Source organism: Vigna angularis, chromosome 9 (assembly GCF_016808095.1).
Source record: "Vigna angularis cultivar LongXiaoDou No.4 chromosome 9, ASM1680809v1, whole genome shotgun sequence".
In the NCBI taxonomy this organism is placed as follows: Eukaryota; Viridiplantae; Streptophyta; class Magnoliopsida; order Fabales; family Fabaceae; genus Vigna; species Vigna angularis.
This window is the reverse complement of record NC_068978.1, coordinates 1,789,743-1,812,366: the sequence shown is the minus strand read 5'-3', so window position 1 is coordinate 1,812,366 and position 22,624 is coordinate 1,789,743. Positions and strand designations below refer to the sequence as shown.

Sequence of the window (22,624 nt, the reverse complement as noted above, 5' to 3'; positions counted from 1 at the left end):
CCACTCATTCAATCACAAACCACTGTAATAAGTTAATAAAACGGATTATAATATTTAATTACATGTATTTATAAAGAATTTAGTTGAAGAAACTAAACAGTAACAACATAAAAGGAAATGGTAAAAGAGTAACTTTGTCTTTTACACTTCTCGGGGAGGTGGAGAAAGAAATCATGGCTTGCAGGAAGAAACAGCCTACACAGGTTTTTAAATAATGTGTGTTTTTTTTCTTCTACTCTTACTTTTTCTATACAAGTCACAACTATGAGTAATAGAGTCTTCAAAAGAAAAGAATTACATTTTGTAAATTTAAAATATCAAATTATTTTTACTTTTATGTATTTTTATATATTTATATTTTCTACATAATACAAAAATACATTTAATTTTTTGGATAATGATACTTTGACAACATTTTAACATCATCTACGTGTCATTATGTGATTGGTCCAAAATTACTTCACTAACAATAATAATAATCATAAACACCAACATGAACCAATAACAGAATAACACGTAAGTGATGTTAAAATATTACAAAAAAAATGTTATTAAAGTATCATTATCCTAATTTTTTCCTAGCATCAATATGGATGATTTGTGGATTAAATGCACCACAGTAGAAGCAATCTCGGCCCATTCTAAGCTATCTTAGTTTTTTTCTTTCACACAACCCAATGAATACTAATTTTCTCTACAGAGCATTCATTTTTCCTTTCATTAATTACTATTATCTTTTCAGAAACTTGAAAAAAAAAAGAGAAAATTTGGACCTCACGTTTCAGGATATTTTGTTATGAGTGTAAACAGAGCAACCTTCCAATTTGAAGTGGTCCTTTCACATATCCAAAGGCAATTTTGGCATGATGTCGCATTCATAAATCATAACACTAAAGATTTTAACCCTTTTATTTTTCATCAACAATTAACTATATTAACTGAACTCCCACACCTTGTTCAACTTACTGTTTCTGATCTTGGATTTTTACTTTGTTGCTCAGTTCTTATGGTTTTCTTCTGAAATCTTCAGTACCAACTTCTTGCATGGCCAGTATTCTAGGTCCTTCTTTAAGCATAGTCAGGGCCTATGCATTAAGAAATGAGCCACTAATTGTCTCTAAAATCACTGCAGTAGGAGAAAACTCTCATTCACCACTATGGTTTTCATGCACTCGCGCTAGAAAATCTGCTAGAAACCATTTCCAGCTCAAATCCTCAAATGGGCTTCCACTGAATGCTGTCTCTTCAAATGATGGTTTGTTCTTCAACCTCAGTTTTACATGATCTGTTTTTCTTTTATCATTATGTTGTAGCTTGTATATATTAAGAAGCTAAACTTCAACTGGATTGAAATGGCTGCACATGCCTTTTGTTTGATCTAGCAATTGTTTCTCCTTCCTTTGCAGCCTTTGATTACACTTTTCAATTAGAAATGTGCCAAATTGGTTGGAGTTAGTATTTATGAGCCTCCTTAGTGTCTTGTTATCCTAGTAGTGAAATTTTATTTTATTGTTCAATTGTATACCTTGATCTGTTCCTAAAACAGTTGATATCACATTGACAAACTATATGCATTATTGTTAAACTCCCTGGACCTGGTAATCAATCTGTTAATCAGAAAGAAAAAATTCAGATTATATTCCTTTATGTGGAAGTTTCTTCTCTTACCCTTTTCCTTCTTTGTTACACTCCTGGTTTTCCCTCATGATTTTCACTTCTCATACTTCAATTATGTCTCAGCTTATATATGCATTTGCCTCCATCAGAGAAAAAATTAAATCATACTGAAAGCTTCAACTGGAGTTGGACTGGCTTCATGTTGACAGAACATCTGTAATTTTCTTTAATTTTTACTACTTTGATATTTCTTCTAGTTTGGAAAATTCCCATTCCTTATTGCCAAAGGGATCATCACACCATGTTCTCTTCTCCCTCCCTTAGCTTCTATGTACTTAAGTACCATTTCGCTTAAAGCTTTAGTTGAATGTTGAAACCATGGATTATAATAATTCAATAACCATGTTGCAGTTTTTTGTTGAGTCCTCTATTGCACTGAAATCAGACCACATGTTGTGGGCACATGACCTGTTTGTTTAACTGTTCACATATTGTTGACTACTTGTGCATTTACATTTAACTAGCATTGTTTAGTTTAGCTAAAGTCTTATGTCATATATTCATAAATTAATTAGGTTTAGCTGGAACTTCGTTGGCTAAAGAAGATAGCAAGCTCCAACCACTTCCTGAACTATTTCCATTGTCAGACTCAGAATGTACAGGATCCAATCTTAGTATAACAGTTGTTGGAGCTTCTGGAGACCTTGCCAAAAAGAAGATTTTTCCAGCACTCTTTGCACTCTTTTATGAAGATTGGCTACCTGAGGTCGGACTGGTTATATAGTGTTTAGTTTCAATTGGTAGTGATACTTAAACGTTTGGGAACTGAGATATCTAGATGATTTAAATATTTTGGAACATTGTGTTTGAGTCTGTCTGGTTGTAATCTTTATGCAGAATTTTATTGTTTTTGGATTTGCTCGGACTAAAATGACCGATGAAGAATTAAGGAACATGATTAGCAAAACCTTAACATGCAGAATTGACAAAAGGTAAATTTCATTACAGCAATCCTATTTGGTATGTAAGGTTTAAAAAGTAGCTGGATAACAGGTAATTGATTAAATGCAATGAACTTTTTCTTTTCACTTTTATCATTCTTAGGTCTATATCACCACAACACATTTATACAATTTAACTTTTATGTTATTGGGCTAAACCTTACCTTATACTTTTCCCCTACTTCCCTTCATTTTATGTATATTGATACTAGTCTAAACTTGCAGAGAAAATTGCGAAGACAAAATGGATCAGTTCTTAAAAAGATGCTTTTACCATTCTGGTCAATATAATTCTGAGGAGCACTTTTCAGAATTGGATATCAAGCTGAAAGAGAAAGAGGTAATATAATACTATCTGCCATATTGCCCTGCTACACTAAGCCCTGTACATACATACATCAGAAAATAAAAAAAATAAAACAATATTGAAGAACATTTTCCACCAGAAGTGAACACACTAAAACAAAAACACTGGTTGAATCATGTTATCAGATATTGTATGCTATTTGTTTCTCAAATTTAACATGAATGCTTCAAATTCCCGTGAACATGAATTTCTTCTACTAGGCTGTGACACGGTTACTTTCTAAGTAGTCCCTCCCTGCTTCACAAAAAGGAACTTCAGTTGCTTTTTCATAAAATTCAATATTCGTTCATAGCCGGAGAGCTAAGTTTAATAGGGTGCAAAAGGCTTTCGGTCAGGTGGTGATTTGAAAATTAAAACTGTAGTTCTACAAAAAAAAAGGTTCTAATATTTGTCATAAAATTTAAGGCATTTTATGTTTCCATAACTAAAATTCTATTGTGTCATGCAAAGAAGATCAAATTCTTCATTTTAGCTGCCTGCCTAATAGCTGATCTTCTAACTATACTGATATATTTGGCACTGGTCTTTTCTAGGGTGGAAAATTATCAAACAGATTGTTTTATTTGTCAATACCTCCAAACATATTTGTGGATGTGGTGAGATGCGCTAGCCAAAAGGCTTCTTCCAGAGATGGATGGACAAGGGTTATCGTTGAAAAGCCATTTGGCCGTGACTCGGAATCATCTAGTGAGCTAACAAAATGCTTGAAGCAGTACCTCACTGAAGACCAAATATTCAGGTGCACTTGGTTCTTTTTTCTTTTTAAACAAGCTAAAGTGAAAAGCATGGACTCATTGGAAATTCTTTAGGATTGACCATTACTTGGGTAAGGAGCTTGTGGAGAATCTATCAGTGCTTCGCTTTTCAAATCTTGTTTTTGAGCCTCTATGGTCCCGGAATTACATTCGCAATGTGCAGATCATATTTTCTGAAGATTTTGGAACTGAAGGAAGAGGAGGGTGAGAGTACTGAGTAATTTTGTCATATACTTGTCTTGATGGTATTGTATAGAATGATAACTCACACGACTAATTGATCTGGCTTTGTGCTTTTCTTTAGTTATTTTGATCACTACGGAATCATTCGGGATATAATGCAAAATCATCTTCTGCAAATACTAGCTTTGTTTGCAATGGAAACACCAGTCAGCTTAGCTGCTGAGGACATCAGAAATGAAAAGGTAATACATCTCTTTTTGTCTAGCAGAGTATACCTACATAACATCATTTTATTAATGTTTAAATTCGGTCCTCCTACATATCCTATAATCTTATGGAAAAATTTTCAACTAATATTATGATGTTCAGTGATTACTGAGAATGGTTTTAACTCAGGTGAAGGTTCTGAGATCAATGAGACCACTGCAGCTTGAAAATGCTGTTGTTGGTCAATACAAGGGCCACAACAAGGGTGGAAAATCATATCCTGCTTATACGGATGATGCAACTGTTCCAACGGGTAGTCTTACTCCAACATTTGCAGCAGCAGCTCTTTTTATAGACAATGCCAGATGGGATGGGGTTCCTTTTCTCATGAAAGCTGGCAAGGCTCTCCATACTAAACGGTATGCAAGTTTCTTCTATCTTCAGGTAAATTAGGCCATTCAATTTTCTCTGCACTGTTTGGAACTATTTCAAGAAAAATTTTAAATTTGTATCCAGTGCAGAAATCAGAGTACAATTCAGACACGTCCCAGGTAACTTGTACAAGAGGAATTTTGGAACTGATCTAGACAAGGCTACGAATGAGCTTGTGCTTCGTGTACAACCTGATGAAGCTATATATTTGAAAATCAACAATAAAGTGCCAGGTCTGGGAATGAGATTAGACAGAAGTGACTTGAATTTGCTTTTCCGAGCAAGGTGCGAGATCTTCTAGACATGTTCTGTGTAGAGTTGACTGACTTAAATTCAGTTGTAGAAGTTGTTGACTTAAATTGAGTGAGGGTTTTCCGCAGAACATACTGTTTCAACACTTGTTAATAATGTCTCTGCATTTCCTTCTTCATAATTATCCTTGGATATATCTACTGCTTGTGAAACATAGCTTGCCAGTCTTAAAAAAAATTCATTTGCTAAGACTGGTTATTAATTGGAGGGAATACAAACGTATTTGATGTAGGCATTAATACGAAACTTTGATTTTCTGTGAAGGTATCCAAGTGAAATACCAGATGCATATGAGAGGTTACTCCTAGATGCCATTGAAGGAGAGCGAAGGCTGTTCATTAGAAGTGATGAGCTTGATGCAGCTTGGGCACTGTTCACTCCTTTGCTAAAAGAACTTGAAAACAAGAAGATTGCTCCAGAGCTCTACCCCTATGGTAGCAGAGGACCGGTTGGAGCACATTACCTTGCTGCAAGGCACAATGTTAGATGGGGAGATCTTGGTAATGAAGACTAATAAATGGCAGAGCTCTCCCATGATCAAGAACATTCATTATCAATACCTTTTCCATCACATTATAGGACAGCTACACAGCTTGTCTCACTGATTGAACTTATACAGTTGCATCAAGTTCATACAAAAACCAAGTTCTCCTAATGTAGTTTACGGAAAGACTCGGGTGTCAAATCCAAAGAGATGGGATGAAATTTTAAATGATTTGTTTGTATAGATTCAGTCCTAAAAAATAGAAGCAAAGATGGGGGAATGATAAAATGAATTAAAATGCATGTAAACTAATATTTCTAATTCAAGGACTATTCCTAAAATGAGCTATCACAGAACAGTGTGCATATGCACTAAGTTGATGGCTAATGCATTATGAAATGATGTTAGACTGGTTAGAAAATCAGAATGATTACTTAAAACTGTTAGAATGATGTAATGTAATATGCTGGAATGCTTAGAATTATGAAAAACTATGCCTAATTACAAAATCTCAAACTGTTTGATGAAATGCTTGATTGAACATTTTACCAAATAGTTTGTGAGAATGCTTCAATGAATTAAAAGAGCAGAAAATGAATATGCAATGAATGAAACAAGTCTAAAATGATGAATATGAATGAAAGATGCTATTTAATCACAAGAAATGCATGCAGAAAACAAAATTCACTAATTAGAACCTAGTTTGGCAGCAAACAACACACTGGTGCTTATATCAGTTTATCAAACGTAAATTATGTCGGCTGGACTGATTTAACCATGCAATGCAAGATGCAAACATATATATATGAATGAACATGATTTACAGATTAATCAAACTAGTTTAAGCAAAAGAACTGCAGCATTAGAATTTCTAAATCAAAGCAACCTAACAAAAAAAGGGAAACTGGTGTTTTTTTTTTACATTTCAGAAACAGTAATTGGGGTTGTAAACCAAACTGTATCTTACCAACAAGTTCAATTGATGCAAAAGAAAATAAAATGAATGTAGGAATGCAGAACTGAATGGAAAAAATCAAAGTCAATACCCAAAATCCCAATACCGAATTTACCTACTTACCTAACTATGCTAACATGATGCAATGTATCAGAAAATGATTTAGAGGATTGGATTAGGAATCTAATCGTGCAGTAATTTCAAAAAGAAAGTAAAGTTCAGAACAAGTTCTTGACGACAGATTTAAAGCATGGAAAACAGAAACTAACGCTCAAGTTCTAAGGAAAACAAACTCGGATGAATCAGAATTAAAAGTCTCACTTCAATCTTGGTGTGCAAAACCTTAGTTTTGCATTTCAAGAAGACATCTTAGTAATTAAAACTCCCATTGGAGTCTTTAGATCTAGGTTCTTGACCAGAAACCCGAAACTAAAATGTGCAAAACTAGAAATTCAGTGCATCAAGGTTGACATCAAGAAATTCAATACTAATACAACAACGATAGTGCAAGAAATTGATAAAGGATTGCAAGAAAATTAAAGAATTAATGCAAGAACGAAAAGCAACTCAAGAACTGAGTAAAATCAGGCAGAAAAGTAAAAACAGTGCAAAGAACTGTAAATCACTGCAAGAACAGTAAAGAATGCAGGCAAAGTAAATTGGAATGAAGAAAAGATAGCAAACTTGTATTGATTTCAGAATAAAGTACAGTGGGTTATACTCCTTTCCCTTTGCACTCACAAGGATTGGAGCAAAACCGCAAAACCTAGACCGTACAGCAGATTACACTCCTTTCCCTTGAGGTTACTCTGCACTCACAAGGGTTGGAGGCTGCACTCTACCTTACAAGATGGAAATCTCCACAAATTTGCTAAAAAAGTAAAAGTGTCAGTAACATGGGTCTAGCGGTGTTGTACTCCCTACACAGCTAAGCTGCTCTTAAATGGGAAAAGAAAATGAATCCAGCCTAATGCTAATTTACGAGACTAATTCAGGTTTAGCCTTCTAAGTGTAAGTCAGCTCCTCACATGGCCCAAATTGACTTGGCCTGCCCCTTCAGCTTGCTCCAGCCGCATCACCAGTCCAGAAAAGGTCAGCCAGCTCTTCACAGCAAGTGCAGTCTTGATCTTGTGGCCCAGCAGCAGCTCACGCTTCACTTGCTGTACAGATCCTACTCCCTGCACCAAAAAGTTGGGACTGAAATCATCATGAGATTAACTTCAAAAACTGAAATTTACACTTACAAAGACTAAAACAAGACTACCACAATCCTAATACTAAAAACGTATCGAAAAACACATAATTAGCACAAATTCATCAAAACAACTATTTACCATGAAAAGACAAATCTAATCTATCAAAAGCATATAAGAACTAAAAATGCAACATTACGATTTAAATCTCCAAGAAGAGAAAAAGATAAAAAATAAATGCAAATGAGATGAGTTACTCACAAATAGCGTAACATAGTGAGCTCGGAGATGGAAGATGATATCAGCCCAGAAATTGTCATGAACAGTGCCGCTACACCAATGAACGCTAGTGCTCCTTTAGAGTTCTATTGGAATTCAGATAACTCACGGCATTCTAGTCAATTTTTTTGGGAGTAATTGTTGGTTAAAAAAAAATTCTTATAAACCGTTTTGCACAGTATGATAGATACTGGATCAAAATTCAGAATAGGAAGAAAGACAAATTTTTTATATATTGACTGAGTGTATCTCCACAAAAAAATTCCAAGGAAATACAAGAGATCCAGGCTTCAAGCCCTTAACTAACTGACTGACTAATCATAGAATTAGTAATGAATAACAACTCAAGCATCCCCATTCAAGCAAATTCATCTCGATCTCAAATATGTATCTTCCGTGGTTAATTTAATGGAATATTTACAATGATACTTCTATTGGGTATGAAATGTAGAACCAAACAAGTTAACCAAGTACAGGGTAATGTTCAGCTTCAAACAACCAGACAAGTACCACCACCAAGGGTTCAATCTAATACAAAGGACTTAAATTCCACGATGTAACAAACTAATATTCGTATCTGCGTTAATATAGACATCTATTGTCCACCACATCTAGTATCTGAAGTGTCTCGAACAAAATTACCTCTGATGGAGAATACCAGAGTTCAGCTACTTGTCTCATTTTCAGGAGGGACGATGAATAATTTTTCTTTGTCAAACCCATCCGGCAAGAGTCGCCTCGCTTCTATCTCGCTACACAGAGCCAATGCCAACTGGTTTTTCCCACACCTGTGAAGTCCATGATACAGCTCAGATAACGTGCTGGAATCTGGCCTCATCAATCTACCCAGCATGTCCCTCAAAACCTGCACAGCCCCATCAAAGTCCTCATTCTTGCAAAAAGCAGATATCAGCATCTGAAAAGTATGCTCATTTGGATTACAACCACTCCTCACCATGCTCCTATAAATAAGAAAGGCACGCTCAGAATTGTTCCTCACACACTGTCCAGTAATAAGAGCAGAAAAAGTACTCGCATTTGGAACCAAGTTCTCTTTATCAAGCTCCTTTACAAACCCTGCAGCCTTCTTTGTCTTTCCATCCTTACACAGCCCCAAAATCAATGCATTATAAGTTAATATATCAGCCTTAACCCCATTCCTCACCATCTCCTCGTAAACTTTCCCACCCATTTCACTGTCTCCAACCTGACCATACCCATGCAACAAAGTATTGTAAGTTACAACATTCGGGGTTACATTGGCAACCTTCATCTCATTGAAAACCCTATTCGCCTCATGCAACTTCCTCTCCTTACAAAACCCATTAATCAGAGTGTTAAAAGTAACCACATTAGCCTGCACTCCATGACCCCCCATCAAAGATTTAACCTTTAAAGCCAAGCCAAACAGCCCCTTGTTACAATACCCCGAAATCAAAGTATTGAAAGACACAACATTAGGACTCAAGCCCATGTCCCCCATCTTCTGGAAAATCTCAAAGCCCTTCTGCACTCCCCCCAACATGCAATGAGCGCGAATAACCATGTTGAGAGTGTAGACGTTAGGCGAAACATAAGAGCGACGCATCTCCCGGTAAAACGACAGCGCGATATCTGCTCTGCGGAGGCGAAGCAGAGAACTTAAAAAGGCGTTGCAGGACTCAACGGTGAGGGAGAAGCCGTGTTGCTTCATCAGGGTATAAGTGAGGGTGGCGCTGCGGAATTTACTGGCATGGGCGAGGGTTTTGAAGAGGGCATCGAAGACGAGAGGGGAAGCATTGCAGATAGGGTAGGAGTGTAAGAGAGAGTCGAAGAGGGTGTGGGGAGGGTGTGAAGAAAGGATTTTTGTGAGGATGGTTTGGATGGTTTTGAATTGGCGATGTGTGGCGAGGGTGTGGAGGAGGAACGAGAGGGTTTCGAGGGTGTGCGTGGATGGGTGGTGTTGGAGAAGCCATTGGGAAAGTTTGAGGGACAATACGTGGTCGTTTTGGAGGTTGAGGAAGAGGTGTTTGAGACGAAAGGGTGTGAGAACGGGGCACAAAGGATGTAGCTTTTCCCAGTGGGAGTTGACGACGTGACTGTGAGCGACGGTGATGAAGTCCAGATCCTGGCCTCGAGGTTCGGGAAGGGTTCGGTGAGGTATGGGAAGGAATGGCTTCGTTGTTGGGGTTCTGTGGGTTGCTTCGGTTATCAGAGTGCAAAATCGACGAACTTCAATGTTTCGCATTGTTCAATGCTTCTTCTCTCTCATTTTCAGGTGGGACATGTTTTTCTTTCGGAATCGATTCATCAATTTACATATTTCTACTTTCCTTCTTCCTTCAGTGGGACCGCATAAGTTTAAATTAATATTATTTTTGACACATAGGCAGTGTTAACATACGGGATCCTAAATCAAACTGCCCTGACTAACCATAGTTTCTCCGAAAGTTGTTCTGTGCCGCCAGCGGAGTGAACTAGAAAACGTAAGAAAGCGGTTCGGAAATTGGAAGAGGAAGATGGCGACGGCGCCGGGAAACCAAATGCTGGAGGGGGGAGGAGCGCCGCCGCCTCCGGGGACTGATATGACCGGAATATGCTTCCGAGACCAGCTCTGGCTCAACAGCTTCCCTCTCGATCGCAACCTTGTCTTCGATTACTTCGCCCTTTCCCCTTTCTATGATTGGACTTGCAACAACGAGCAACTCCGTATGCGATCCGTTCACCCCCTCGACCTCTCTCAACTCTCGTATGTAAAACCCTAAATCCCTTCTCTTTCCTTCTTTTCGATACTCTTTTAGGTTTCGTGGAATGTAATAATCGAATAATAGTAGTTCTGCTGTTCAGGAAAATGACGGGGACGGAGTATATGCTCAGCGAAGTTATGGAGCCGCACCTCTTTGTTATTCGCAAGCAGAAGAGAGATAGCCCTGACAAAGTTACGCCTATGCTCGCCTACTACGTCCTCGACGGTTCCATATACCAGGCTCCGCAACTCTGCAATGTTTTTGCTGCCAGAATTGTGAGTTCTTTCTCTGTACTATAAGTTTTCTTACTGTTTTTAGGTTAGGGAGGATTCTTTTCTGTGAAAAACTTGCTTGCATGACATTAAGAAGAAATGCATGTTTGTGATCGTGTGTGCTGTAGAATGGAGGAGGATCATGTTGAAGGAAAGATTATGGTATTTATCAATATAAACTTAAGATATATTTTATTATTTTGTTGGGGTTTAAAAATTTTCTTTTCCTTTTTGTGCAGGGTATCTAATAAAGGTTTATCTTGGATCGTGTTATTACTTCACTAAAGTCATGATTTATCTAGGGTGTAGTTATTACCTTTGAGTTATGATTTCTCTTTAGGGGTGTTTTATGCTATTTAGACTTTTTGCATGATTGGTGATTTCTTTTTTCTGAGAATATCTGAACATGAACCAAAGGAGCTCTCCACCTAAAGGAGTGTTTTAGATTTGTTTGTTAATGGAAGGAGTACTCTGGACAAGAGGAGTACTCGTGGTTGGATTGTGAAAATTAGAGAAAATCCTTTTCAGTCCTTAAACATAACGTTTTTGTTTTCTGTTCGAAGCTGTATTAGTTTTATCTGTTCTTTAGTATTCAGGTTCGGTGTTTTGAACAGGAAGTATTACAGTTTTATACTTAAGGGCCTTATTGTACAATTTTTGTACAGTTTACGAGTTTTTCTTTTCGTCAATTTTTTTTATTATTGGAGAGATTTGGTGTCTAATACTGGTTTTGTCATTGATCTTTCAGGGAAGGGCCCTTTATTACATAGAAAAGGCATTTACTACAGCTGCCTCCAAGTTGGAGAAGATTGGATATGGTAAGTGCAAACTATGGCTGTTTTCTTTTCTTTATCAGAGATTGTTGCTTACAGCAATGTTACAGAAGCTGGATAAAAACACCGTAGTGCTACACTTATATTCCTAGAATAAGCAATAATTTTGTGATATTACTATGGTATGCCATCGTTATTGTTTGATAAATTAAATGGAGTGAGACAACTCTGCTGCTCTCGCAATTTGAGATTATTCTTCCCTAGGACATCAATTTTTTTACTTTCGAAGACAATGACCTAGCTGGTGTTGTGTCATTGTGTTAGACCTCTTATAATTAAGCTCTATAAGAGACAGTTATTGTAATAAGTCATTGCAGTTTTCTTAATTAGTTTGGCAGCTTTTAATGTTTTATTAAGGACAAGCATAAGCAGTTATGAGGACAGCAGAAATAGGGAGAGAGGAGGGTAAAAGGGGGATTTGGACTGGAGAGAAAAATCTGAGAAGTGAGAGACCAAGTTCTTGGAAACTTGGAAGATGTCTACTGTCCTAAGTGTTGTTCTATGTCAATTTCTGTGTTCTGTGTAATCTGGTAATTAGAGACCAGTTCTTGTGATAGTAATACAGTAATAATTTCTTTACCAGTTGGTTTCTATCATATTGAAACAATATAATTTATAGATCATATTGATCTTTTTTAGTTATGCTATCAAGGACTAATGGCATTAATCTCGAAGCATCATTTTCATATATTTATAATTGGAGGACTAAGGAACTATTTTTCTTTTAAAAAAATCGGGATGCTTTTATGCCTTCCTTGCTGGTTTAGATATAGTTTCTGATAGTTTTACTCCTATTTCGAAAAGCAAACTTCCCGTCTTTCTTTCATTTTACGCCACAATTTTCCTGATTCCAAGGATTCTCTTTTGTACAGTCTTTTGGACGTTATCAGCACTTAAGAACTTTGTAAACTATTAACATAGCTTATGGAGGTGACCAACCTTGCAGTCTTGGCAGTTGCCAGATCTTTTGAATTTTTTGTCTTAATATACATTTCATCACTAAAGTTGTCTAATTCAGAAAGCATCCAAACCTGCATGCTCATTAAGGGTTGATTTAGGCTGACAAAGATTTGCTGACGAATCCATGAGATTAGGGTTCTTTGGGTGGCTTGATTTGAGAATTAGGGTTGTTGTAAATTTGGGGATAAAGAGCTGAAGCGGGTCAACTTGAGAGAGAAACACTGAAATGCTTTAAACTTTGTTTAAACATGAGTTATGGTGCACTGAATTACAATGTGAAACCAGTTCTGTTTGTAGTAGAATCTGTTCCAAAGGTGCAATTCGGTCCTGTGTTTTTTATAATAGGTTCAGTTTTTCCTGGTATAATTCTGTTTGGTTCAATTAGTCAGTTTCTTTTACCACCCTTAGTATCATCTAAGCAACGATTAACATCAGTATCTCACTATTGCAACTTTAAAGCATCAGGAGATTCTGCCACTGTTATTTTACCATCTAATTTTTCATACCCATTTTTTCCCCTTACATATGTTCTGCCTGCTTGTAAGACATGTTTTGGGAGTTTAGTCATAGAACTGTTATATTTCATACTTCTGTACACATTAACTGAATTGTGATTCTTCTAGCTGGGTCTGTGGATTCTGAAAACGAGACTGCATTGGTGGAGTCAAAGACTGCTAAGGAGACGATTGACATAAAGGAAGTTAAGCGTGTGGATCATATTCTTGCATCCTTGCAACGCAAGGTAAGTTGAAAAAGTACATCTTTCACTGTTTCCTTATTAAAAAACTATGTACAAAAACTACTAAAATTACTGGTAATATTTTTGTGTATAAAATGTGGGTACAGGGGTTGAAATAAAATCTGTGTCTTAAATATACGCCCAATCAGTTCTGAGTATTTCTCCTGTCGAAAAACAGTCTGTGTATTATATCAAAAGATGAAGCATTTACTATATTGAGAAGCCAAATGCACTTAATTTGAATAATTAGGGGTGGGTGGCATTAGCTTCACAAACCAAGAGCTAAAGTATCATCCCTTTCATTCATGGGTAACATCGTGATCATATTATTAAAGTCTTTTTTCTTGCATTTCACGGGGCCTGGAGAGAAGTGCCATCAATAGGGCTTTCCTAACTCTTCCCAAAAGGAAGAACATGAAATTCTTGCTTCCTTTCTGTTGCAATGAGATTGGATTTATTCATAAAAATAGAATACCTGCAGAACCTAAAACTAATTTACTTGTATTGTCATATAAGAGATCTGGTTCTTTTGTGGTGATGCACACATAGTTTAAACAAATAGTTGTGTATTGATTGATAAATTTGAACTGCTAACAGTGTTGGAAATTTATCTCATCCTTTATTGTTGGTGACAAATGAGTGTACTAACTTGCTGCCTGGTGCAGTTACCACCAGCTCCACCTCCACCACCCTTTCCAGAAGGGTATGTACCGCCTCCTACAGCTGAAGCTGAGAAAGGCACCGAAACTCAGGAAGCAGCAGAAACGCAAGCTCCTACTGCTGATCCCATAATTGATCAAGGACCATCAAAAAGAATGAAATTTTAACATTAAAGACATACTGCAATGGCTAGTTATACAGGTGGAGGAAAATTATATTGTTCCCAACATGCAGCCTTGCTGGAACTGTGATTAACTTGATGCTATTATTTTCTGGTCTCTACAGGCGATGCTCTTTTCCTGTCTTCGCCTTAAATGTAGATATATGATCACTGAAATAGGATCACACCCTTGTATTTTCATTCTAGACAATTTACTTAGCAATAGCAAATGGAAACGATTGGACATTTTCTATTTATTGCACATTGATGCAGGTCTTGCTTTCATCCTAGTTTTACCTGAACAATATTGCGTCCCTTGGGCATAGATTGAATTGTCTTAGATTCTCGATTATGTAGAAATTTAGTGAGCTCTGTGGAATTGCTCAATACAACCAATATTTTAGTACTTTTGTAAAATTTTCTTTTTTAACTTTTTTAAAATCCTGTTATATAAATTGATTTTTTTTGTAAAGAAGGTTTAAAATATTTTATTCATTTATTTTATTGCTATTATGAATACTTATAGGGGAGACTAAGGAGAAAGACCTTAGCTTGTTTCCAAAATATTAGAAACAGAATGGATGCAATAGGGTGATAGTGATTGGAAAGATATTCTTTAAGGAAAAGGGCTCGAATTCCGGAGTATATTGTTGAAGGAGTAAATTAAAAAAAAAATGAAGAAATATAAAATTATAAATTAAATAATTAGATTAATACAATTAATAATAATACGAGAAATTAAAATTTTAAAATATGATAAACTGAAAATGGTTTAACATAATTTAATACAATATTATATAATTTAATAGTATAATTATATTAGATTATATTAAATAATGTTACATAAATTAAAAAATTGTTATAAAATTTTAAATATTTAATTATTGTTATTATTTTTGTTAAGACATATATATAATTGTTGTTATTTTTGTCAAGACATATATATAATGGTGATTTAAATAATTATGCTTTCATGTTACTTCTTTCAAAAAGTAAGTTGCTTTGATGCTTGATGATGGCACCCTATCATTTTCTTCCTACACCCTATCACTTATGAAATTTATTTTCTAAAACACTTAAAGAATTTTGGAATATTTTGTTTTTTGAAAATCACTACTAATGTTGAAAAATCCAAATACCTGTCCAATAAAGATAAAAGGTTAAGTCTGAAATAAACAAATGACAATAATAAAAATATATTAAATAAGTCTAATAACAACAGGTAAACTTGAAAATATTTTAATGATTTTATATTGTTATATATTTTCTTTTTTTAACCTTAAAATATAATAAAAAAGATAAAATATATAAACTTAAAAGAAAAACATCTCTTTATATAATACTTTTTCTCACAGACATAGAAATAGCCCCTTCTGAATTCTTTTAACCAAATATAGCTCATTTCTAGAAGATACTTTTATTTCTGCATGTATTCTATCACTGATAACAAGTGCTGAATATTAAGATGATAAGAACCTCTTATTATATTTCGTGTGGTGCAAATCTTATAATCAAAAGCTGCAAATATAATTTTTTGTGGTGTGTATATATCTATGATCTCATGCAGGAAGTATGTTTATGATCATCTTCTGCAAATTGTTCAAACAGCTTCACGTGTTTGTCTTATTAGGAGTTTCAGTGACACACTCATAAGATTTGACATCATGCTGCATTCCACACAGAAAACCACTTCCATCACCAACTCACAGCTAGCATTTTATCTTTTCAGAAAGTGACACAATTTTAATATTTCCAACTTGTCCTTTCAGATATGCATAAGTTACTGCATGGTGGAATCCAACATATATATATATATATATATATATATATATATATATATATATATATATATATATATATCTGCTATTTTAAGCCAGAACAGTAATCCATTACTCCAAGCTTTTTGTGATTGAAAGATGATTAGGAAAGGAGAAAGTGACCTTTATACTGAGATGAATTTTAGAGATAGAAGAATAACAGAAAGAGATAGAAGATGGAGTTGTTTCTATTGAAGAAGAAAATAAATAATCTACAGAATGATCTAATTGATATTGAAAAATAAAAAGAAAAAGTTAGATAATTTAATGCAATAAATAATTTTTAAAATATAAATTAGAATTAAATTAAATTAAATTTAAAATGGAGAATTATATAAAAATAAAATAAAATATTTTCATAAAATATCAAGTTTTATTTTTTTTAATGTTTCATTTTTTATTTTTCAAATTTTCATTATTTGTCCTAGCATTTTGCAGGACGGCAGATTTTTTAAGTTGTGGTGCAGACAATGGATAATACTATGCATAGTTCTCGGATATTAATTTTGAGTTGTACTGTAGATAGTGACTTTTGATGATAAAAAAACACACCATTGTTTTCTTTTATATTATTATAATTAAATTCTTGTAATATGAATATCTATTACTTTATTTTGCAAGTTGGTGTATTTTATTAATTCTTAGTGACTTTTGATAATAAAAAAACACACCATGGTTTTCTTTTATATTATTATAATTAATTCTTATAATATGAATATTTGTTACTTTATTTTACAACTTGGTGTATTTTATTAATTCTTAGAATCTAACTCCAAAGTGTTTTTCAATACTTGAAAAACAGATTAACATTATTTCTAATATACTTATATTATTTGTAAATTTTAATGTTCAACACTGTTTAGGAGAGTGTAATATTTTAAGAATGAAAACAATTAGTTGTTTTATTATCTTTTCTTTATTCTTAATCATGTTAGTGTTTTCCTTAGAACGAATTCAAAATAAAAAAATTATACTAAATTAAATAATTTTACTATAAATAAATTGAAGTTATAAAGTTATAATGTTTTTTTTTTAAATTGAAGTGGTTGCAAGCTTAAAGTGATTTTTTACCATGTTAAATTTATTTTATTATATAATTGAAATAGTCACACGATTTCAATTCATCTCATTACAAAATTAAAATAGTCATAATATAATATTATTATTTAAGTTAGTTTCGTTACAAACATAACATAATTTCAGTTATGAAATTGTTTTAATATAATATAATTTCTTCATATTAATTATTTGTCTAATTTAAATTTTTAAAAATTATAATATTATTGTAATATTTTGAAATTTAATTACTTGTATAATTTAAAAAAATTGATTAATTTTAACTAATTATTAAGCAGTTAAAATTGTATACCTTTTAATTAAACTATTTATCATTTTATTTATTTTTTAATTATGTCAATTTGGTTTTAATTTATTAAGTAATATGAGATTTTATATTTTTTATTAAAAATGTCAAATAATAAAAGTATAATATAATCAACGAAAATGACATAAATATTGTTGAAAATTATAATAATTTATCATCAATTCAATCAAAATAATAAATATAACTTATTATCTTACAATAACAATAATATTTTTTTTTATTAATTACAAAATTTTACAACTTTTAACATAGAAACGAAAAAATAATGACTAAATACGATAGTTTACATTACTCAATTAATAAAGAAGTTAAGCAATATCTTAATTAAAAAAATATAAAATATTTAAATATTTAATGTAAATTTTAATTAAAATATTATATATATATATATATATATATATATATATATATATATATATATATATATATATTATACACACACGATTGCTTTTATATTTGTTTTATATTTACATATTTGATTTAAATATAATTTTGGTAAAGTTGAATTTACAGTTTTAGTGTTGAAAGGTCTGAAAAGTTAGCATAAAACCTACTCATTTTGTCATTGACTAACATTGTTCAGGAGATCATCTTATCACACGATGACAATAACATTAATATATTCAATTAACTTCACCTTATCAAACCAAACCAATTATATATATAATTTTAGGCAATGATATTTGACCTGTAAATTTTTTCATACTTCCAAATGACACTTTAGAAAATTATTATTTTATTTTAACATTTTAATTATATTAAACATGATATTTTAAAAATAAAAATGGTGTTAAACCACTTTTTTTTCATAATATTATTGAATTAAATTTTGTACCGCACGTAAGATTGATTGTGCAGGAACGTGTAAGGCTCTCGAATGCACTGTAACGTGCGTGTTGCATTCTGTGACTGACACGTGTTGAGTAGTTAAGACAGAAAGAAACGAACGGTGGTGAAAAAATGGCAACGGTGTAGGAACTTGTGATGCATAAAACACCTTATAAAAACAACACGTGTGGTACAAACTTGACTAGATGCCACGTCACTGGACCCCACTTTTTGGAGATATTATGTGATCCACCTCATGCTGACTCAGTTTGACGATAAATAATCCATGTGGGCCCACAAATGCAAAATCCTCTGACATTTGATTCATAAATTTATACAAAAACTTATGTGCAATTAACAATAAATAGTAAAAGAATTATCAATTTTCAATAAGTATATTTCTTACATGGAATGTAAACTTGTTAATAATGATAGATTAATTTAATTAGATAGTAATATTTTTACAAGACAAATTTGTACACAAATTTTATATTCATTATTTTACTTTTCAATCTTTCTCTTGTTTTATAAATATAAAAGTTAAATTTTTTTAATTAAATAGGTAGGTGAGATTAAACATGAATCTCTTTCCAATAAGAAATGGAATTGACATTGATTGTTTGGACGAGGGAAGATGGAGAGGGTGTCGGATGGTTGTTTGTCTGTTTTAAAATAGGGGAAATTTTTTTGGTGTAAAAATAGTAGTTGTTTAGGTTAAAAATAGGGTTAGAGGTTGATAAAGATGTTTGTATGTCCTGAAAATGGAAAACCAGAAATATGAAAAGGAAAAGCAAGATTTTCAGGTAAGGACTTGGGATCTCCAAATTCTCAGGGAAGGACTCTCCGGCCAGTTATAAATACTTTCAACCTCTCCACAACCATGACAACACACCTCAAATTACTCTTCTTCTATTGCATTTTCTTACATTTTTCTCTTTCTCTTTCACTCTCTGCCAACTCTTCCATTCAACATGACCATCCTCATCCAACAACCTGACCACCTTGGTAATTGATTTTGTAATTTTCTATGTTTTTAGCAAATTATATTATCATTAGTATCAGAGAAAAAAACCCTATATTGTAGTGTAATCCAAGAAGAAGAAAAAAGGGTTTTTTTTTTGTGTTTATTTTTCCATGAAAAATTGTACCTTTGTGACAGTAACTGTGGAAAATCTGTCCTTTTTGGACATGAAGCACCATTTTTGATTTGGAAGAGGAAGAAAACGTGGTATTCAGTTAATAGGTTTTTAAAATTGCAGGGGCTGAAGTTGATGCAAAGACTGAACCACTAAATGAGAGAGAACTGGTGTTGGATGGTGGATTTCTGATACCACAGACCAATTCATTTGGGCAAATTTTTAGGTTTCAATCTCCATAACCTATTCACACCCATTAATAATTTTCTCCAGTTTTATATTTATATATAAAGACAAAGACCCTTTTTCGATGATCCTGTATCATAAATAATAAAAAGGAAAACAGAAGAAGAAAATAAGAGATTTTAATTACTCCTTCACATCCATGACTTTTTCTTGTACTTTCTTTCCTTTTCATTTTCGTTAAAGATTTTAATCCTTTTTCTGTTATGTGTTCCTTTGAGATTGAAAAAGCTTTTATCTAGCAATCTGGTTGTAGGAATTCATCTCTCTGTTCTCTTTTTGGGTCAACGGAATCCATTCTTATTGTCGACAAAATCAGTATATTTTTGTGGGGTCGAATAAATTTCTCTTTCAATTCAGATATTCAGTACCTAAAGATCCATATGCATAGTTTATGGGCTTGAATTGTCGTTGAAATTTGGGTCTGGCCCATTGGCGTTTCCATTCTCCTTTTTGGAAGATTGATTCATACACATATACATACGTACGTATATACGAATATATAGAGAGAAAGAGTAGTATATTATGACTGATTTTTTTTTATATCTTCTAATTACCTGTCAAATTTTTGAAATTTTCCAGCTTTATAATTTTACAATATAAAACAATGTAATTTTCTTTAAAATTGAGATAAAATAAACCAGATATTGGTTCTTCAAACCTTTTCTATATAAAAAGCAACTAACCTAAACTATTAGAGCTTTTAGTCTCTTTCCACATATCAAACAAGATAGCACTTGTCATTTTACTTGCCAATTAAAATTAAGGATTAAAGATTAACGAAATCATGAATAACAATATATTGTAAACACAGGACCTATAATGATGCTGAAAGTGCTAGACATGAAGGAGTGGAGAATTTCTACAGAAAAAACCACACCTACCAATCACTTGATTTTGTAAGCATCTACCAGAAAATTTGCATTTACTGTGTCCTGCCCTCATATCTCACATCATGTTTCATACAGAAAATGGAGAGATTACACACAGTTGCCACAGTTTGGGTCTGCATACTTTAAAAATGATTAAGGGTGAAACATGGTATTGATTTGAACATTGTATTCATACATAGGTGAAGAAAATGAGACAGGAGTATGCAAAATTGAACAAGGTAGAGATGAGCATATGGGAATGTTGTGAACTGCTGAATGAAGTGGTGGATGAGAGTGACCCTGACTTGGATGAACCTCAGATTGAACACTTGCTGCAGACAGCAGAAGCTATAAGAAAGGATTACCCAGATGAAGATTGGTTGCACTTAACAGGCCTTATCCATGGTAGATTCTACATTCTAATTACCCTTTAATGCAATTTTCAAGATCCTTTGTATTTTTGGTTTAACATGAAACATGGGAAATTATTTGAAGAGTTTCTCAATGCAGATCTTGGCAAGGTGCTGAATTTACCTACTTTTGGAGGTCTTCCTCAATGGGCTGTAGTAGGTATGTGTGGTGTTTATATAGATTGAAACCTACAGAATTAAAACATCATGTTTTCTTTGCAGTTTCTGGTTAAAACATTCACTAATGTTGAACATTTACTGTGCGCATACAGGGGACACATTCCCAGTAGGTTGCAGATTTGATGAATCAATTGTCCACCACAAGGTAAATTTGTTTATCAGATAATATCCTTTTGGGGTGGAAAACAAACATTTTTCTGAAATCAAACACCTGAGACGTGTTGCATTCCCACTTCAGTATTTTAAGGAAAATCCAGACTACAACAATTCATCATACAACACTAAACATGGGATTTACTCAGAAAAATGTGGACTTGACAATGTGATGATGTCATGGGGACATGATGATTACATGTATTTAGTAAGTCCTATGAAAGCCAAGTTCATTTTTTCTTTTGCTTTGTTATGTAGGATTATTGAATGCAATTGTTTCATAAATTTTTAAGGCAATGTCTAATTTTGTTGTTTTCTAAGGTGGCAAAGGAGAATAATACCACACTGCCCTCTGCTGCTTTGTTCATTATAAGATACCATTCATTCTATGGTAATTTAGTTTAGAAGCAAAAGTTTCTAACTGATTGTAAGTTCATAACCTGTCAAACTGTACTATTTGCAATCTTATTTGAACCAATAATATGTTTTGCAGCATTACACAGAGAAGGAGCCTATAAGCATTTGATGAATGATGAGGATGTTGAGAATCTAAAATGGCTCCACATTTTCAAGTAAGATCACATTTATATAAATGAAATGTCTTAATTGTTCAAGGATTTCTTGATTTCTTTTCTCTAACTTCATCAATCTGCATACAATATTCTGCAGCAAATATGACCTTTACAGCAAGAGTAAAACTCGAATTGATGTTGAAAAGGTCAAACCATACTATCTTTCACTCATCGAAAAGGTTACTACTTTGGAAACTTTTGTGTCTTCTTTTGTAGCTGTTGAAAAATTTTTCATCTTGTTTATATTAAGGAAAATCTTTTTTTAACAACAAAAGATTTCCAATCATTTACAACCATCTATGTAGTATAACTCCATAGCTATTGTTCCGTTTCAAATACACATACATCGCATTTCAAATATACCGCAGTGATAGTGATACTTAATCTATTGTAAAAGAATGGTTAACATATCATAATCTTATACTAAAGTGTATTAACTTGTTTGGTGCAGTACTTCCCTGCAAAGCTGAAGTGGTGAAAAGTTCATTGGAACCATGAAAGAGGCCATAATTTATGATGATAGCCAAACAGTTTCTTATGTAGTTGAGGAAATAATAAGCTAGAAAGCTGTAGCAGTATTAATCAATTTATATGCTTTGGTGCTAGAAGATATTCTTCTATGAAATAATATTTGTAGCTGAAGTGCTATCTGAAATATTTTTCCCTGTTTCTGTTTATCTTTCCCTTAACTATGGATTTGTCACGAGATGTTAAGTTATATAATCTTTAACTGAGGTTAATAATTCAGCTAATCCTTAAAAGATTTTAAATCAAGATGAAATTATATTATATAAATAAACATAATATTTACATAAATCAATTTTATAAGATTAAATTAAATTTAAAACTTATTAATTTTTTTGTCTTAATAATTAGAATTTCAAATATGAGTCT

General features: G+C 33.2%; 4 protein-coding genes across 13 annotated transcripts; 3 read left to right on the top strand and 1 right to left on the bottom strand.

Moving 5' to 3' along the window:
* Positions 1 to 908: 908 nt before the first annotated feature.
* On the top strand, positions 909 to 5,699 carry LOC108320417 (glucose-6-phosphate 1-dehydrogenase, chloroplastic). Its single transcript, XM_017551831.2, has 10 exons — positions 909 to 1,255; positions 2,193 to 2,383; positions 2,515 to 2,609; positions 2,844 to 2,958; positions 3,519 to 3,724; positions 3,795 to 3,944; positions 4,045 to 4,165; positions 4,320 to 4,549; positions 4,647 to 4,847; positions 5,139 to 5,699. Exons 1-10 carry the CDS (start codon positions 1,045 to 1,047, stop codon positions 5,386 to 5,388), a joined length of 1,770 nt encoding a protein of 589 aa, XP_017407320.1. The 5' UTR covers positions 909 to 1,044; the 3' UTR covers positions 5,389 to 5,699.
* A 1,273-nt stretch (positions 5,700 to 6,972) lies between these two features.
* LOC108320604 (pentatricopeptide repeat-containing protein At4g26680, mitochondrial) lies at positions 6,973 to 10,171 on the bottom strand. Of its 9 annotated transcripts, none has more exons than XR_008245222.1 (3): positions 8,741 to 10,171; positions 7,768 to 8,650; positions 6,973 to 7,491 (listed from the first exon to the last, which is right to left on the bottom strand). XR_008245222.1 is itself a non-coding variant. In XM_017552068.2 (2 exons), exon 1 carries the CDS (start codon positions 10,010 to 10,012, stop codon positions 8,450 to 8,452), a length of 1,563 nt encoding a protein of 520 aa, XP_017407557.1. In that variant the 5' UTR covers positions 10,013 to 10,135; the 3' UTR covers positions 6,973 to 7,510; positions 8,428 to 8,449. The 9 variants fall into 9 exon arrangements, 2 of the variants coding, with proteins under 2 accessions (XP_017407557.1, XP_017407556.1); XR_008245218.1 differs by having other exon boundaries at positions 7,768 to 7,900; positions 8,428 to 10,135; XR_001831399.2 differs by having other exon boundaries at positions 6,973 to 7,510; positions 7,768 to 7,871; positions 8,428 to 10,135.
* Positions 10,148 to 14,424, top strand: LOC108320606 (mediator of RNA polymerase II transcription subunit 6). The gene is made up of 5 exons (XM_017552070.2): positions 10,148 to 10,513; positions 10,612 to 10,786; positions 11,532 to 11,601; positions 13,200 to 13,318; positions 13,981 to 14,424. The coding sequence occupies exons 1-5, from the start codon at positions 10,284 to 10,286 to the stop codon at positions 14,140 to 14,142; spliced, it is 756 nt and encodes a 251-aa protein (XP_017407559.1). The 5' UTR covers positions 10,148 to 10,283; the 3' UTR covers positions 14,143 to 14,424.
* A 4,463-nt stretch (positions 14,425 to 18,887) lies between these two features.
* Positions 18,888 to 22,387, top strand: LOC108320485 (inositol oxygenase 1). 2 transcript variants are annotated; one of them, XM_017551906.2, is made up of 11 exons: positions 18,893 to 19,169; positions 19,424 to 19,526; positions 20,358 to 20,442; positions 20,616 to 20,820; positions 20,926 to 20,985; positions 21,098 to 21,150; positions 21,244 to 21,366; positions 21,480 to 21,549; positions 21,652 to 21,730; positions 21,828 to 21,909; positions 22,182 to 22,387. In XM_017551906.2, the coding sequence occupies exons 1-11, from the start codon at positions 19,136 to 19,138 to the stop codon at positions 22,206 to 22,208; spliced, it is 921 nt and encodes a 306-aa protein (XP_017407395.1). In that variant the 5' UTR covers positions 18,893 to 19,135; the 3' UTR covers positions 22,209 to 22,387. The 2 variants fall into 2 exon arrangements, with proteins under 2 accessions (XP_017407396.1, XP_017407395.1); XM_017551907.2 differs by lacking the exon at positions 21,828 to 21,909 and having other exon boundaries at positions 18,888 to 19,169.
* The last annotated feature ends 237 nt before the right edge of the window (positions 22,388 to 22,624 follow it).

What these genes read in the sequence shown, in the direction of transcription:
- LOC108320417 (XM_017551831.2), top strand. Translation starts at nt 1,045, where the DNA reads ATGGCCAGTATTCTAGGTCCTTCTTTAAGCATAGTCAGGGCCTATGCA. An exon ending in ATGAAGATTGGCTACCTGAG is followed by an intron (nt 2,384 to 2,514) that starts GTCGGACTGGTT and finishes ATCTTTATGCAG; the next exon opens with AATTTTATTGTTTTTGGATT. An exon ending in TCAAGCTGAAAGAGAAAGAG is followed by an intron (nt 2,959 to 3,518) that starts GTAATATAATAC and finishes GGTCTTTTCTAG; the next exon opens with GGTGGAAAATTATCAAACAG.
- LOC108320604 (XM_017552068.2), bottom strand. Translation starts at nt 10,012, where the DNA reads ATGCGAAACATTGAAGTTCGTCGATTTTGCACTCTGATAACCGAAGCA.
- LOC108320606 (XM_017552070.2), top strand. Translation starts at nt 10,284, where the DNA reads ATGGCGACGGCGCCGGGAAACCAAATGCTGGAGGGGGGAGGAGCGCCG. An exon ending in ATGTTTTTGCTGCCAGAATT is followed by an intron (nt 10,787 to 11,531) that starts GTGAGTTCTTTC and finishes TTGATCTTTCAG; the next exon opens with GGAAGGGCCCTTTATTACAT. An exon ending in TTGCATCCTTGCAACGCAAG is followed by an intron (nt 13,319 to 13,980) that starts GTAAGTTGAAAA and finishes TGCCTGGTGCAG; the next exon opens with TTACCACCAGCTCCACCTCC.
- LOC108320485 (XM_017551906.2), top strand. Translation starts at nt 19,136, where the DNA reads ATGACCATCCTCATCCAACAACCTGACCACCTTG. An exon ending in CCTACCAATCACTTGATTTT is followed by an intron (nt 20,443 to 20,615) that starts GTAAGCATCTAC and finishes ATTCATACATAG; the next exon opens with GTGAAGAAAATGAGACAGGA. An exon ending in ATCTTTCACTCATCGAAAAG is followed by an intron (nt 21,910 to 22,181) that starts GTTACTACTTTG and finishes TGTTTGGTGCAG; the next exon opens with TACTTCCCTGCAAAGCTGAA.